The 16,390-nt window shown below is 55.1% G+C and overlaps 1 protein-coding gene across 1 annotated transcript in view; it reads left to right on the forward strand.

Annotated features, from left to right (window-relative positions):
• Positions 1–11,756, forward strand: part of PRKCA (protein kinase C alpha) — a 381,054-nt gene extending 369,298 nt beyond the window's left edge. The window contains exon 17 of the mRNA XM_082604759.1: positions 5,508–11,756. Coding sequence (XP_082460885.1) covers positions 5,508–5,672 — 165 coding nt within the window. The 3' untranslated portion in view covers positions 5,673–11,756. The remainder of the gene's footprint in view (positions 1–5,507) is intronic.
• The last annotated feature ends 4,634 nt before the right edge of the window (positions 11,757–16,390 follow it).

Below are 16,390 nucleotides of genomic sequence, written 5' to 3' on the forward strand. Positions count from 1 at the left end.
AGGGAACGCTGGCAGGAGGTGAAAGAGGCCCCAGTCCCTTCTTAAAAAATTATTGTTAAAATACAGTCTCCTTGCGGTGACAGAGACAGCTAAGCAGTAGAGAAGGATATAAAATGAAAAGGCAGGATCTCCCCCTCCCCAGGGGCCACTCCCGCTGCCCACTTGACGTTTCCGTAACCTTCCAGAAAGCTGTACGCGTGCGTGAATCTATACACTTTGTCCCCACGTTGCTCACGTGGCATGTGGCCTCCTTTGCATGGGGGCTGATCCTTTCCTTTTGCCCCCAGGACAGGCACTGACTGTTTTCCAAATCCTCTCCCCTGCCCATTCTCCTTCTCCAGACTTTCTGCACCAAAATGCACTGGCTTCAGTGGGCGTCCAGGCCTTCGGTGAGCACATCTCCAGAACCTTGGGTGATGCAGTGCGCAAACTAACCTCACTTCCTCCTAACCCTTGGCGTGTGCTCCTGCTTGCGTGTCATGCACGGAGGCCCCCCGCCCAGCATGCTGATCTTAGGAAAGGCAGACCCCCGGCTGCCGCCCGGAGGCCCAGCCCACTCGCTGGATGCTTCCCTGGTGTGGACGTGACCTCCCAGGAGGCGCTCGCTCCTTTCTGCCGCTGGTTTAACTACATGAAGAGTCAGGGAGCCGAGCCCATTGCTGGTCGTGTCCTCACCACCCCTCCACGGGGACCACGGCGTGGGGCTGAGGTCAGCTCCCCAGACCGGGGCTCGGGACGTGGGGACGGTTCCCCTAAGACGAGCCAGCTGCGTCTGGTCCTCGGCACAGACGGTCCCCACCCTGAGAAGTTTCCTCTCTCCTTCGCCGCGCTGCTCACCTTTACTCTGGCTTCGTTCTGCACCCTTCGTGCTCTCCCGGGTTCGGTTGGGAGTTTTGCTCTGTAACGGCAGCGTGTTCGAGCTACTCACACTCACCCTAAGTCCCGCGCCAGTGACCATGAGGTTAATTTCTACGTCACCGAGACACCAAGGTGTAAGGGACAGGCTTGAGACCAGCACACGTGTGGTGCATTCTTGGTGGCCTCTGCCAGGTAAGAGTCACAGCCGAGAGGCCCACAGCCCGGCTCAGGCTCCGTCCCTTCCGCACGGCCCCCTGCAAAGATGCAGAGGCTGCGAGCCGACCGACCGTGTGCCACGCGGGGCTCCGGGTGGGGAGCAGCGCGTCCCAGGTCCCACCCGGGGCTTTGCCACACGTCTGCCGTCCCGATTTCTCCTGGATTCATTTTACTCATCGATGATTTTACCAGATGGGTGGGAGGCGTCCAAAGAACAGCGGAGTGAAGTCCTGAATCCAGAGCTAAGGCAGGAGATAGACTGTTATTAGCGTTCCCCTCGTCCTTGGCCTGTAGTCAGTGGCCGTCTCCATGCCGGGCATGTGTGCTGCGTGTGGCGTCATAGGTCTGTGTCAGGCCTGGTCATCTAGAAAGGGTCGCACACATGCCGTCCCTCTGACCTCACAACAGCCGTGGGAGGTGGGTGTTCGCATCCCCGTCTGTCTTTACAGAGAGGCACGTGTGCTGCCCAAGCCGACCCCGGCTCCTGGCCTCTGGTTGGGTGCTTCATCCCCACCGTACCCCCCGTCTTCCCCTGGTGTCAAGTGCGTCACCGTGAACACGGAGGTCATCCGGTCTCGGGGATGGCCAGAGGAGCTGTCCGGGCGCACATGCTGGCCCAGCCGTGCTTGGGCCACTTCCTCCGCCCTCCCCCCCGGCGAATCTTTGTCCCAACCAGTCGTGGGGACCTCACATCCCGCGGGCATCCTGGCAGCTTCAGTTGGCAAAAGGTGTGGGTGGCCTTCGGAGCTGGGGCAGCGCACACCCAGCCGTGGGGTTCTGCTCACAGCTAGCAAGTGCTGCCTTCACCTGCTGTGTCCTCAGGTGGCAGAGAGCCCTGAGGCCGTGGACACCCCAACCTGCCTGGTGTCCCCCGCACCCCCCATTCAGTCCCCGGGCCTCATCTGGCTGCCTCTCAGATCCAAGATGGTGCCCAAGGCCCATTCCCTGCCAAGCAGATGGCCCTGGTGAGACTGGCTCACAGGTGGCCGGAAGACTCTTCTCTACCGTAAAAGAAAATAGCTGGCTAAAGCCATTGTTTGTCTTTTCCCCAGGGATGCAAAGATCCCTGAGTTTCATTATCGCGTTCAGTGGGTGGTGGTGGCGCGGGTGGTGGTATGAGGACAGTTGCATTTTTTGCACAAACGTCTTGAAAGACAAATAGTTCAAGATCTTCTCCAATTTGACCTAAAGGAGGCTGTCTACTTCTGGCCTGATTTCGCTGAGTTGTGGAGCGCTCATTTTTAAAGCACCGAGAGACCCTCTGTGGTGGAAAACTAAGTGCTAATTCTCATCGAGCCAAACCGGTGGTAAAAGCAGCCGAGCTCCCCCCGCCCCTTGGGGGAAGCATCTTCTGTCCGGTGTGATCTCCCTCGTGGTAAAATACCCTTCTGAGCCTTGGATCTCAGCTCATCCTCAGACCCCGCCTTCAGCTCTTCCAGACCCGTCCCCCCACGGCTTGCCGAGACCCACTCACAGTCACAGAGCTTTCATTCGTTGCCTCCGCCTGCCCGCTCGGGGTTGGGTTGACCTGGTCTCCGCCATCCCCCTTGGCCCCCCGCCAGCAGCATGGTCACGGCACGCAGCTGACATGCCGAGGATTTCTGTCCGCGCGTCACCATCCCGGGCTTCGCCAGCTGCGCAGCCCTTTTAGGAGGAGCCTCCTCTGGACACGGCTTTAGAGCTTCACGTCCTCGAGCATCATCCCATCCCCAGGCTCCTCCGTGTTGGTGGTCATGTGGTCCCCCTTCTGAGACCTTGGGATCTCTTTGTTTACTTTGTTTTTTATTTTTCTTTGGCGGTGGAGCCCTGGCTTTGAGAAATTCCCGTTGGAAGGTGATCTGTGAGTACTCTGCAGAAGGTGCTCAGGGGACAGTGTCAGTCTTTCCTTTGAGCCTTGTGGTTGCACAGAGGCTGTGTGATCTGTTCACAGGACAGATGGACGGACCTGGAGCTGGAAGGATGGGTCTCCAGCTAGCGGAGAGAGAGTTCACCATGGCTCGCCTTCCTCTTCCTCTTAGGGACTTCACCTCCTTTTATTTCTTTTCCCAGAAATTCCTTCTCGCTCATCTTTGCGTAGTTAGTGAATATCAGGAATCAGTGAAGGAAGTAACCTCTATTTCAGGAAGCACACGTCCCAGCTGCTGGGAGCACCCACAATAGATTTGCTTGAAACCTTCCAGGCAATGGGTGTTGATTAATCGGGGTCCCGAAGGATGTTCTACTCAAAGCCAAGTCCACCGAGGCTATAACACTTGCGTACGAGACTTTTGCCTTGAGCTTCTGCAGCTTCTCCATTCTCTGCTCTCAGATCCGGCTGTTTTGCCTGGTTTCCTTGTTTGGCCTCCACCTTTGCCCTCACACTGACCTTGGGACCCACGGAGCCTTGCTTCGCAGTTGGAATATTCCAGGTTCCTCAGCCACAGCCCTGTGGACGTCGGGGCCAACACCTCTTTGTGGTTACCCAGCCCAGTCAAGACAACCAAAAAAGAGTTCAGACATTGCCAGATGTCCACGGGGCGGGGGCAAGACCTTCCCCGGTTGAGAACCACTGGTGTCTCCGAAGCAGGGCTCTCTCTTTCTCTGTTGTCACCTTCACAGCGGTGTCCGAACGTGACGCTCCGTGGACGCTGGTTGCTGTTGGTTGGTTTCACTGACGTATCGAGTGCAGACCCTTGATTAATTCTTGGGGAGAAATGTCGTGCCCTTTCTTCCTTGAAGAGTCCTTTGACTGGTTCACAGTGGCCTGTGCGTGTAGGGGGTGCAGGCCGCAGGCCCCGCTTCTGCTGACATTTGCTCCAAAGGTGCTTTGCACTCCTTGGGAAGGCGGAGAGTGAAGGGAAGGCCCCACCGTCCCACGTGCAGGTGGCGCGGCCCGAGGAATGAGCAGGACCGGCAGCATGGCCCCTGCAGAGTGACTGGAGGGGCCCCAGCAATCGCCCCACCCATTCACCCACGTACCACCCAGCAGTCACTGGTCTGAACTCGCCTCCAGTTACAAAGCAGGTGGGCGCTTAAGAAAACAAAAACCACCCCAGAAAGGAAAGGCATCAGTGAGGAAGACCTTACCTTGAATTTATGGCGTGTTTTCCACCGAGACATGTTATTTGATAAGAGGGTGGGGAGAGTATAACGAAGCTAGATTCTCGAGGAGAGCTTCTAGAAGACGGGGAGGAGATGTGACGGAGGAGGTGAGAAAGTGCGGCCCGAGACTCAGCTGCCATTACAAAAAGAGCAGCAGTGGGTGTCATGCGCTCCCGCACGTGCTGGGCTCTGTGTGAGACACTGTACGTTCAACCTTCATGGCAGCCCAGGAGGGGGCCCCAGCCATTCTCCCCATTTTACAGATGAGGAGAAGGGGTGGACCCCGCTTCGCAGTCTACCTAGAGCCGTGCGCTGTTAAAGGTGCAAGGACGCCTTAGGCTAGCTCAATCAATTCACGCTGCCCCATAGTACCGGCCGGGGATGGGGGAAGAGATGGGTCACTGTGTCACCAGAACACCTCCCAGCACTCTGTCTCAGAGTCACCTGCGATCCTGGGACTCCAGCATGCCACAGCCTTCCGGTGGCTGGGAAAGCGAACGGGACACCCCTTCCTGTCATTCGGGGTCAGGCTCCCAAAGCAGTGCTGCTTAAGCGGCTGGGTTTCCAGACCGCCCCCACCCCTCCTCCAGGGCAGCTCTGCCCGCAGCCCGTCTTCACGAAGTGCCCTGATGGACCCAGGGGGAGAGGAATGAGTGTCCAGGACAGAGACTTTGCCTTCTCGGGGCACCAGCACAAACCTCATCCAGACCGAAGCCACCGGCGATGCAAGCCACAGCGACCTGTCCGCTGGTTGACCAGACGCACTTAGACTGCCGAGCACAGGAAGGAACGGCCCAGCCCTGCCACTACGCGGACCCCTTCCTGGTTGAAGATTAATTTCGGGGCTGAGATATTCTAGAACCTCCCAGTTGGAAGACAAGAATAACACAGCTTTTACTGTATTACAGATAGGCTTGCAAAGAACCAGACATGGGACAGTATGCCAGCCTCTCAGTTCAGGGGCCACTGCCCTCATTTCCACCCACATCCCGGCCGTTCAGCGTGGACGTGTGCCCGCTGGCCCCGCGCGTGCGGCTTCATGCTCGTGGCTCTGTGACGGGACGAGAAATAAAAGAGGCCGTCGCCTCGCTGTCGCCTTCCCGGCAACACGGCCCTCCCGCCTGGGGTGTCCGTCCCGAGGCTGCTGGATGGTTTACAGCTGAGTGGCTCTCTGTGATTGTTCGCTCTGCCTGGCTTCCGAATCCCGTTGGCCTGCAAATCCTCCAGAACTCCTCCTGCCCAGCCAGCCCCGATGCCCCTGGCCACGCTCCTCCCTGCAGAGGCCCAGAGAGCTGCTGCCTAGGGTCTGTGATACCTACTGACCTCTCCTTCTTTTTCTTTTCTCTCCACAGTGTGGCAAAGGAGCAGAAAACTTTGACAAGTTCTTCACGCGAGGGCAGCCTGTCTTAACGCCACCCGATCAGCTGGTCATCGCTAACATCGACCAGTCTGATTTTGAAGGGTTCTCATATGTCAACCCCCAGTTCGTGCACCCCATCCTACAGAGCACAGTATGAAACTCAGCACCGAGAACAGGCGCCTCCCCAGCCCCTGCCCCCTGCCCCCAGCCGTGGGAAATGATCCTCAGCCCTAAAGTTTGAAGGCCACCGCCTTGTTTCCAGGTGGAGGCCTGAAAACTGTAGGGTTATTAGTCCAAACGTGATTAGCTGTTCAGGGTCTCTCACAACCAAGAGCATCATCTTAGCGGCAGAGGATGTCACGTACAGCATCCAGTTTAATTGTGTAGAGGTCACATTGGCGGTAGGTTAACCCTTCCTGGAAGGCAAACAGACTCTGCCCCTTTTTTTTCTTTTTTTTGGTACAATTTGACATGTTTTCCAAACCCTCTGTTGACTTTCACCATCTGGATCCCCCAACCAGACATGTTCAAAGGAACCCGCCCCAGTCCAGGGAACCGGAAACATCTCCACCCAAGACGTCTTTGGAGTAAAAGTACGGGGAGCCCAGAGAGTGAGCAAGGCGGGACCCGGGGGAGGTGGGATTGGGGCTTCAGAGGACCCGCTGCTTGTGTTCTCTGCCTCGATGGAAACGGCCCCTAGAGCCCAAGAGGCCGGGAGGAATCTAGTCCCATCCGCAAGCTCACTGCTCCCAGATGCTGACAGTCGTGACCCACTCACAGTTACGGTCCAGCAGTTACCCGTTTAGAAAAAGAGAGGAAGAAAACCTCAGATGAGCGTTGGGGGCGTCTGTCACCTTGTACCCTACTTGGCTGATAACTGTCTTGATACTTGCATTTCTTTTTAAGAGGCCAAATCTTCTAAGGACTCCGCTAAATGAGCATGTGAAATCACTTCAGATCAAGGGCAGATCAGTGTGCGTGTGATGTTCATTTTAATCTCTGGGAGATCATTCTGGATCCAGGGTGCCATCAGCCGTCATGCCACTACTCACCAGTGTTGTTAGCCAACCCCCCTCGCACCGATATTCCGCTGCCTACTTCCTAAGAAGCCGAAGTGTACACCTCCCACCCCTTTTGTACTTATTTATTTAATAGGCTGCGGTGTTTATGAGAGTACGATGTACAGTAAGTTAATCCAAGTGTTGACTGTAACTTCAGCCCCTAGAATCGATTTCCCTCGCGTCTCCAGCCCTCAACATCCTCTTGGGATGAACAATACAGTTTTGGTCCCCCATTTCCGGTTCATGTTGAATGACACGCCTGAAGCTGTAGAACAGGAAACCTGGATGCGTATCAGCTCAAAGGTTTTATTGCTAGAAGGATTTTAATATGTTTTGCAAAGGCATCATGCAATGAATTTTGCATGTTTAGAATAAACCTTAATAACAAGTGAATCTATGTTATTGATATAATCGTATCAAGTACAAAGAGTATTATAATAATTTTATAAGACACAACTGTGCTATGTTTGTGAAGGCTCCGGTTTCTAGTCTGCTTTTCTGATTAAGTGTTAGCTTCCTTCTGTGCCGCTGTGCTTCCTCTTCCCCAGCCCGACTCCGTGCGTACCCTGCGTTGGCACTGTGTCGGGCGTACTGATTTTTTATTGCAGTAGATCTAATTTCGAAGGTGAATGGCTACTTTGCACGATCAATTAGGCTTACCTACACATATACATAAAAATATTTGATTCTACCTGCAAACAAAAGTTTCATCGTGGAGGGAGGGGTTACTGTCGAGGTGAGACTCCCTCTCAGCCTCTGAGCCCTGTCGCCTTCATCACGCTTCCTCCTGTGGTAGCAGGAGGTGTTCAGCTCCCGTGCCCCCAGTACGTTCGTGCAGTGTGGTGTCGTCACGGCCCACGGGCTGCACTTTGTTCGGTTAGTTCTTCCCTTCAGCCTTGTTGCTGTTGGAGGCTCGGGGTAGGAGGGACGGGAGGACGCCCTGCCTGACATGGGTGTGCGGACGCCCCGGAAGCATGCTGTCCATCTCACCGTCCCCGGCACGCTCCGCCGTCTGCTCCCGCGCGTGCAGCCTTGGTGAGGCACAGCCAGGCCCTGGAGCTGTCAGCAGACGCTCTGGGGAGGCTGCAGATGCTCTCCCAGATGTTGCTAGAAGCGGCCTTCCCTGTCTTGTAAGGAGCACTTACGTGGGTCACAGCATCACAGTGCGCGGTCCTCAGGGGAGCCGGTCAGCAACAGCAGAAAGAACGTTTACAAGGGACATGGTTGTCAGTCCTTACGGGGGGCTGCTCTGTTCCGCCTTGTCCCCCAAAAGCGTGTCCCAGCTAAGCGTCTTCTCGTTTTTACTCTCTGGCTGTTTGCCTGATTTTCAGCTGCCACACGACCGCTGAGGGGTCTTAGGGATGAGAGGCCTCGGCCATCCTGGGAACCCTTGATTGGAGGAGGAGATGGGGTAGGGAACAGGTTAGACCAGAAAAGAGCAAATTCTTCCGCCACCTTTTACGGACCGTAGACTCAAGGGCTCCAGAGGGGCCCCGGCTGCGGAGCTGTGGCCCCATGGGTCCGGGGGCCACATCTTCCCCAGGTGCACCTCGTTTGGTCTGATAGAAAAGGGACCCAAGTATAGAAAGAGCCTAAGAAGCAGAAGAGCCGGCCACCTGCCCCAGAACGGAGCAACAGCAGGACGGCAGATCCCCAGCTCAGCCCCAGAGGTGAGGAAGGTCCCAGAAAGGAGCCCACGGGGTTGAACCGCGTGTTCCCGAGCCCCTCGCTGCCTGCTCGCGCTCAGCCCTGGGCAGGTCACGCTCTCCTTCACACAGCCAACACATTTCCAAATTATTCATCTTTCTCTAGGAAACATCCCAGCTGGTTTTTATCCTTTCTGAGTGTGTGGCAAAGTTTTAAAGGAAATACCGTGTCTGGGGGGCCATGTACTCTGTGTGAGGGACTGCAGGCTTGAGGACAAACTTGGGGGGAAAACAGTAAAAGCTCCAGTGCCAGCGAAGTGTTACCGTGATGGGGCGTGTTGGTACGTTGCCATGTCCCGAATGTAGATAGAAGCTAATGCTTTTTAAAAATCTGAGCAACCCCAGACAGTTCTGCTGAAAGCGCACGTCATGTTGGTAACCGTTAGCAGAACGGATTGATAAAGGTCTGTGGCTTTATGCCCCTTCGTGGAGGTCATGTAAAGTAAAGCCACAGGGAAGGGGCCGCCGTTTCGAAGGGGCTGGGATAACGAGGAGGCCCTGAAGGGCCAAGTCACTGAGGGACCCGGGAAGGGCCAGCCCCGGGCGCGACCTGTGTCGCTGGGGCCCGTGGAGGTCCAGGCCCGCAGAGGAATCCACCTCGAGCTGGGTCCCCGCCAGACACTGACACGAAAGGCCGTGCAGATTGGTCCCGTGACCTTCCCCTGGGAGGCGGCTGCTCAGAGGCCGGACTTCCCTCCAAGGCTTCGGCCAGTGCGCTGGCGGCCCTGCTCTGGGCATCGCGTCAGACCCACGAGGGGCTTGGGCTGAAGGAAGGATATGGGGTGTGCAGCCTGCAGAGGTTAATGGGAGGTTTGCTCGAGGCTGGAACGATTCAGAAGGCCGATAGGAGCCCCCGGGAACCGAGCGATGGCTGTCCATCACGTCTACTCCTATTTGGTTCACGTTCATGCAGAGTCTCTGCCTTCTCGTGTCTTCGGAGATGGTTAGGCTTTCCTATTAGGATTTTGGGAGAAAGCCAGAGAGTTAAGAGATCTCCGGAAACTTGGTCTGAGATGTTCAGCTAGGAGAGCGTGAGGACCCGGATTAACGCGATTCAGCGAATGAGGGTCGAGCCCCTCTGAGCCGTGGTCCTTAGCTGTGGTCGGCAGGGAGTTTAGGGCAGAGTGGGTTTGAGTGCGGAAGGGCTGGCGGAGGCTTGCAGCAGGAGGAAGCGGGAGGGAGGGGTGCTGCAGTTCCCGAGGCGGAGCCGCAGGTGGTGTCGCAGGCAGCTGCTGGCCCTCCTCCCGAGCATCTCCCAAGCGCCAGCAGTGTCCTCCCTGCCCCCTCGAAGAGGCTCCCGGTTCTCTGGGCGGGGCCGAAGCATCCAGCAGGTGGGTTCGCACCCACTTTTCCCCTGTGACTTCCTGTAGCTGGGGGGCCTGGGGGCGGGGAGCGGGGACAGAGCAAAAGCAGCTAACACTGCAGGTCCCCCCCACCTCCCCGATTCCACGTAGCAGGAGGAATTTGAGTGTTTTGCTGGCGTTTGTTTTCTCAGTACTGAAGGGGGGCACAAAGTGAGGGTCTTATGTCTTTAAAAGCCTCAGAAAGGAAACACCATCTAACAGTCATTTTCTCACCTTGGTCTTATGAAGTCGCCTATTTCTTGTGCCATTTCCTGCTTCTTTAAGCCCAGCAGGGACAGCACTAAAGAGTCACCATCGTGAACCTGACGCGGGGCAGGGACCTAGAGAGGAAGACTCTCAGGGTCACGGGGACAGCGAAGGCCTGACAGTCACAGGAAGCAGAAGACATTCTGGCTGTTAGTGACCACACCCTAATTTGACAGGGAGTGTTGGGAAATATTTTTTAAACCTTTTCCTTGAGTTACTTGGGTTACCTTTTATGAAATATACTGACTGTCAACATTTCTGTCATTTCCCGTTTGGGCTGCTGCAGCAAATCTAGGGAATACTGTATATTTCTGTGGTTAGCAAGGTTACCTGAGTTACACGTGGGTGAAGTCAGCCGTGTAGAAATGGTGTTGACCACAATTCTGTTAATCCGATAATGTCAGGGGCTCGTCAGGAGGGTTCAGAGCGGAATGACTGGGATCCCAGGGCCTCTGATCTGTGTGATCGGCTGTCAGTTAATAGCTGTGTGGGTCCAACTCAGTCATCAAACAGCCTTAAAATGACCCACACTAAGGCCCACACGTTCCAAAGACTTTTTTGAAACCTTATGGAAGAAATTAATCTGTTAATTCCAACAGAACATCTGAATATACTGGGCTATTTATACTTTTTTATAGAGAACTTTATTAACTCAATTCTTCCTTAGAAATGAGTTTTTAAAATAAAACTACTGACAGTTTCATAAGATTCCAATCACATGGAGCCTGTAGGAGGACTCAGCTGGGGTCAGCTAGAGTGCCCCTGTCCTGCAGTCCCACTGCAGGATTTTCCCATCCAATGGGGTATGGAGTCCTCATCACAATGACTGGGAGTCCAGGTGGAACATGTGAGCAGAATGATGCCCTCCGTGTTTTTAATGAGACACTGGGGACAACTGTCTAAAGTCTAGAAACTTTTGGACCACGGGAAAGATGGCTTTATTGTCCCCTTTCCAGATGCAGCTCTAGGACAGCTTTCCCGTGTCCTTGCCCTGTGAGACTCTGCGACCACCTTCTGGCATGGGGATGGGGGGCGCCTCCTCAGCTCTGTCTACCATCCCCACGGGCCCCCAGGTCTCGCATATATGGTGAAAGTTCAGTGATGCCCTGTGAGAACTTGGTCCCTGGGCGGCTCAGAACTACCCCGACATCCCCAAGAAAGAAGCGGCCAATGTGCGCATTGGCATCATCTCTAGTGAGTAGACGGGACCCTACTTGTCAAGGCTACTTTATAAGAACCTTTTTTTCTAAAATAAGGCAAAAGGTGGCTTTACCTTTTCTGATTAAACAGCTCTGTCTTTGTCCCCCCGCTTCACTTTAGGAGTATTTATTCCTGTGATTGTTGGTAGATTCTTGTGGATACTCTTCCTGGAAAACTGTGATTCTTTTCTTGAGGGGGTTAGTGGACTATTCAAAATCATCCATGAAGGCTGTTATCCTTTTGAGTCTAAAAATTCACCTCATGTCTCTTCTCTTAGGGTCTTTTTGAATGTCTTTTGTAGATGGTCAGAAACATTTGGAATCACTGCTTTGCTGCATGAATTTGGGGGAAGGGTGGACTGAAGGACAAGCCATGTTTAAAGCATTTTTGAAAAGGATCCTATATCAGACCCCAAATTTGTATGGAAGAGGAAGAGGAAGAGATGGAGGTTGCAGTTTTCCCTTTTGTCAAGCACCTGCTGGCAAAACGTAGAGGCCATTCAGCTGTCAGATCACATTTGGTCTACCACAGGTGAAATGGATGTACAAATTACTGCATTGCTCTAAGTCATATAACCTCTAATCTTTGTTTGCATGATACGCTTTGTTAGATACATTAACTGTAGCTTGGAAGCAAGTGTGTATGAATAAAGACAATGATCATTCCTTCGTGTCCTCGGTCTCATTTGCATCCTTCTGTGGCATCACAATTATTTTTCATCGTGTTCACCTGGCAAGTCTAGCATTGCGTCTGGGTGCACCCTGTGGACGCTACTGTCTTTTCACCTGTGTCGTGTGTGCCTCTCCATTTAGGGTCACTGTCTTTATTTCTTAAAATACTTCCTGCTTTGAATTGAAACCCAAAGAGTTACGGGGATAAAAATAGTGGCAGGTCATTTAGTCTTTCATTTACGGAGGCCAGGGCTTGTGCCAGCTGGGGAACAGCACAGACGGGAAGGTTGGCGTGGCCCCCGCCTGCCAGGTCCCTGCACCCCGAGACTGCACAGGACACACAGCCGCTGGTGAGGATGTCGTCCCAAGACAGAGACCCACCCTGGAAGAAGGGCTCCAGAAGGAATTCAAGTCTTGGGAATTTTTCTCCAGGAACAGACATTTCCCACGCATTCTGTCGGCTACACTGTGCGTTCAGCTTCAGGATTCCCCGCATTCAGTGTCAGCAGCCTTCACCCTGTACTTACTCACGGGTGAAAAACTGGGGGAAATTTTCACATGTGAAACAGGGAGCCTTCCAAAATACCCAGTGTCTTAAAACTCAACACTCTTGAGATTAGCCTCAGAAAGAAAGACCAAGAAAACAAAAACTCAACACTCTTGAGGAGATTAGCCTCAAAAAGAATTAAAGACCAAGAAAACAAAACGAAACAAGCAAATCACTACTTCTGAAAGCCGCGGCAGTCTTGGCTTGCCCACTCACCTCCTTTTGGGGGGCTGCTCCCCACTCACGCTCTCAGGGTCATCCGATCCCAGCCCCTCCCGACCTGCTCTGCCCTGTGGTCCCTTCCTCAAGGTCCTGCCCCAGCCTGCTCACTAGGTGACCCAAGTGCCAGTGTCCACGGGGCTAACGTCCCGTCCCCAAGCTGCTGTAGTCCCCCTGCGTCTCCCGAAAGGTCAGGATCTTCCAGCTGCCGGTTTAGATGAGGAACAGCAAGGAGCACGTTTAGGGCCCTGGGAGCGGCGAGTGGTCGCTGGCTCTTGGGCTGGCCCTGAGCTTCACTCGGGGCTGGTTGCTCGCACAGGCACATGCGGCTCGTGGCTGCTACTCCGCTGCCTGGCAAAGAGGCCATGTGAAGGGCGGCATAAAATGGGTTTTCAGCCTGCCCTCGCTCCCACCAGGTGCTGTTTTATTTTCCGTGCGTCAGGCTCAGCCCCGCGCTTTCTTTCCCTTTGACTGCAATGCGGGATGGAGCGCGTGCATCCGGCACGGAGCAGCTGGCCAGAGGGAGGGCCTGGCTCAGCCCACCGCGATTCACCCTGCGGGGCAACCCCAAGGCCCAGCAAGATCAGGTGGGCAGGTCCTCCTGGCGCCACGGAGGCCTAGGGGGCTGGCTTGAACACCAGAAGGTCAGGACTTGATGCATCATTAAGCTCGAGATCGCGGCTCCCAGCTGCCCTGGAAGCCTGTCCCCGGCCCCCCAGACACACACACGGTACCTACGACCCAGGTGGGGCTCTGGCTGGGCTAGCAGCTCACGGCTGAGCCAACTCAGAGGGTCGCTTAGCTTGACGTGGCCCCTGTGGCTCCTCCCCGTCCCCCCGTGGCTCCTCCCCGTCCCCTCGTGGCTCCTCCCCGTCCCCCTTGTACCCCATCCTCGCGTGGGCCTGGCGCCCGTGGCCACCTCCTCTGGTGCATCCACGCCCGTGAGCTTCTCCCCCGCTTCACCCTGCGTCTCCCACCCCAGGAGAGGCAGCCCAGGGGGCGGTTGAGAGCGGAGCTCTGCAGCCATCCTGCTGGCCTCCCCCCCGGTTGGTAGCCGCTCGATCGGGGCCGAATTGTTTGTGTCTCCCGGGGCCTCAGTTTCCTCGCGTGCAAAAGGCGCTACTTATGACGGTGCGACCCCATCGGGCCGAGGGTCTGTGTGGAGCGTCTCCCGAGATGGACGCCAGCTTTCACGACCCGGCGGGAGCCCCGGCGCGAGGCCCCCAAGACCAAGCCGGGCCAGGGCTGCAGCAAGAGCACGGCTTCTTCTCTCCTTCAGTCCTTTTTAAGAAACGGGGCTGCGTGCCAGCTGATCGGGGGGGGGTCCTCGGTGGGAAGGTCATCACTGAGCTGACCTCGGCCTCCAGGAACAGGGCTGATGGGGGCGTGTGCTCAACATGAGGATGTTCTGTAAACAGGACTTGGGTCCTCGTGAGAAGGGGCGGTTGAGCCGCGAGGGAGGGAGACTGAGGGGCACTGACGAGCCTTGAGGCACCCCGGGCTCAGCAGCCCCCCGTCCCGCTCTGCACGGGAGGATGGGGGGGGAGGGAGGGAGGGGAGGGGGAGGGGCCCACGCCGGCGCTGAGCAGCGAACGGCTGTTGAAAGAGACAGAGTGAAAGCGTTAACACCCCGGGGACCCGAGCCTGTGTCGCTCTGGCTTCAGAGTCTCCCCGTCCCTCTGCCCCTCTGTCCCTGCCCTGAAACGGTGGGCAGCGCGCCTTGCGGTGGCAGGGGCTTCTCCGATTGTCCTGCGTCCAGTACCAGCCTGTGTCCAGCTCTGCCCACTTACATCCAGTCCACCAGCAAGACCTGCTGGGTCTACCCTAAAGCTGTGGTTCGCTACTGGGGGCAATTTTGCCCCCTGGGCAGACGTTTGGCGATGTCTTGAGACATTTTTGGTTGTCACAGCTGGAGAGAGGGGCTACTGGCGTCTAGTAGGTAAAAGCCAAAGGCCAGGGATGGTACTAAATGTTCTACAACACACAGGGCAGCCCTCACAGCAAAGGATGATCCAGCCCCAAATGGCAGCAGTGCTGCTGCTGAGAACCTTGCTCTGAAACAGGCCCCCAGGCCGTCCACTTCCACCCATGTCCACCGGTCTCCCCGCCTGGCTCCTGAGGCTGCCCTTGACCGCCCCCACCATGGCCCTCTGTGCATCAGCCAGCGTGACCTTGCCTGAGCAGATCCTTTCCCTGCTGCTTAAAGCCCTCCAGTGGCTTCCCATGACCCTTAGAATAAATGCAAACTTTCACACTACCCACCAGCCTCATACAATCTGGCTCGTGGCACATGAATTCAGTGGGTAGGAGGTAAGCTCAGAAAAGTGCTGGCTTGATTATTCACTCCTGTGTGGTGTGTGTGTGTGTGCCCTTTCCCATCAGAATATAAGCTCTACAAGAAAACCGAGCTGGTCCATCCCGTTCACTGCTGGATCCCAGCACCTAGAACCGTACTTCACACATAGTAGGGGCTCCAAAAAATGTTTGTTGCATGAATAAATGAGTGAAGACTGCTCTGAGCCTGGCAAGTTGTGACCCAAAGCATAACTGTGTCATGGCCCGTGCGCTCGAGGTGTTCGCAGGCTGATTAAGGAGACAAGACGTGCACACGAGAATTAATTCAGGATCAGCTCTCTGTGCTCTTCGCGAGCTGAGGAAACCCAAGCTGTCCATCTGTGCCATCAGGCAGCACCTAGAGGCACCGGCTGCTGCGGTTACACTTGGGCGATTGTTGACGGTCCTGAGCTTTCTCTTCTCCAGCCTGTTGTGTGCTCTGGGGTGAAATCCTGGTGCAGCTGAAATGCTAACACACACGGGCAAAGGCGCCCACATCATGGGCGGGGAACAGAGCGGAGCCTGCGGGGAGTGTGCAAGCAGTGCTTTGGCTCTAAGAAGGCAGAACAGGATGTCTCCCTGAGATGCTTTTTGTAAAAAGCCAATTCAATAAATACATTGCAGAGAGGCCTATTCTAGGCAGGAGAGGGGAAAATACAATTTGGTTCTAAAGAACAGGAAGAGCTAGTGGTGGACTCAACAGATGGAGGAAAAAGGCAAAAAAATAAAAGTACACGCACACACATGCACACACACACACACTGAGTGAGTACCAAAAGCATGCCAGGCACTCTTCTGGTTACCTTAAGTGCATTTTTTAAAGCCCACAATGACTCCTTGGGGTGGGTCCTATCTACTGTGCCCATCTTACAGAAGAGGAAAGCGAAGTCCAGAGAGATTAAAGAACAATTCCCGGGTGAGCAACACCAGGCAAACCTAGCCAAATGGAAGAGCACAGATGTGAGCCACGCTGGGGGGCCTTCCTGGAGGAGGGGGCGGGAGGCTATGGTCTGATGGGGGAAAGGATGGGTGGGAGGGGTCAAAACCATACGGAAATCAGTAAACAGGTGGGAGGGGAAGGACTGACTCGTATCCAGTGCTCGCTGCACAATTCCCACGTAATCATCTCGTTTAATCCCCGTGGCACGTCTGCAAAATAGAAGCAGTTGTTCACGCCTTACAGATGGGGAAACTGAGACCCAGGTTAATTAACTGGTTTCCAGTTCTATAACTCCTAAGCATCACAGCGAGGTTTCTCTGTCTTTTCTGACCTTGAACACTTAGGGCACCAAAGAGGCAGCCTGGCTGGGGTGTGCGGGACCTTCCCGGGGGCCTTCTCTTCTTACGGCTTCCTGCAAAGCCCACCCCATCACCAAGGGAAGTTTCCTTTTCTCATCTGACTCTGATGCCTCTGAGACCAGAGGCCCTTCTGTAACTGTTTCTGGAAGCCTCTCTCCCACCTTCATCTGATTTTTTTTTTTTTTTTTTTTGAGCTGTCTGGCTGTGGGTAGAGAGAGAAAAATAGCA

Source organism: Mesoplodon mirus (genome assembly GCF_964341445.2).
Source record: "Mesoplodon mirus genome assembly, chromosome: 18".
Lineage (NCBI taxonomy): Eukaryota > Metazoa > Chordata > Mammalia > Artiodactyla > Ziphiidae > Mesoplodon > Mesoplodon mirus.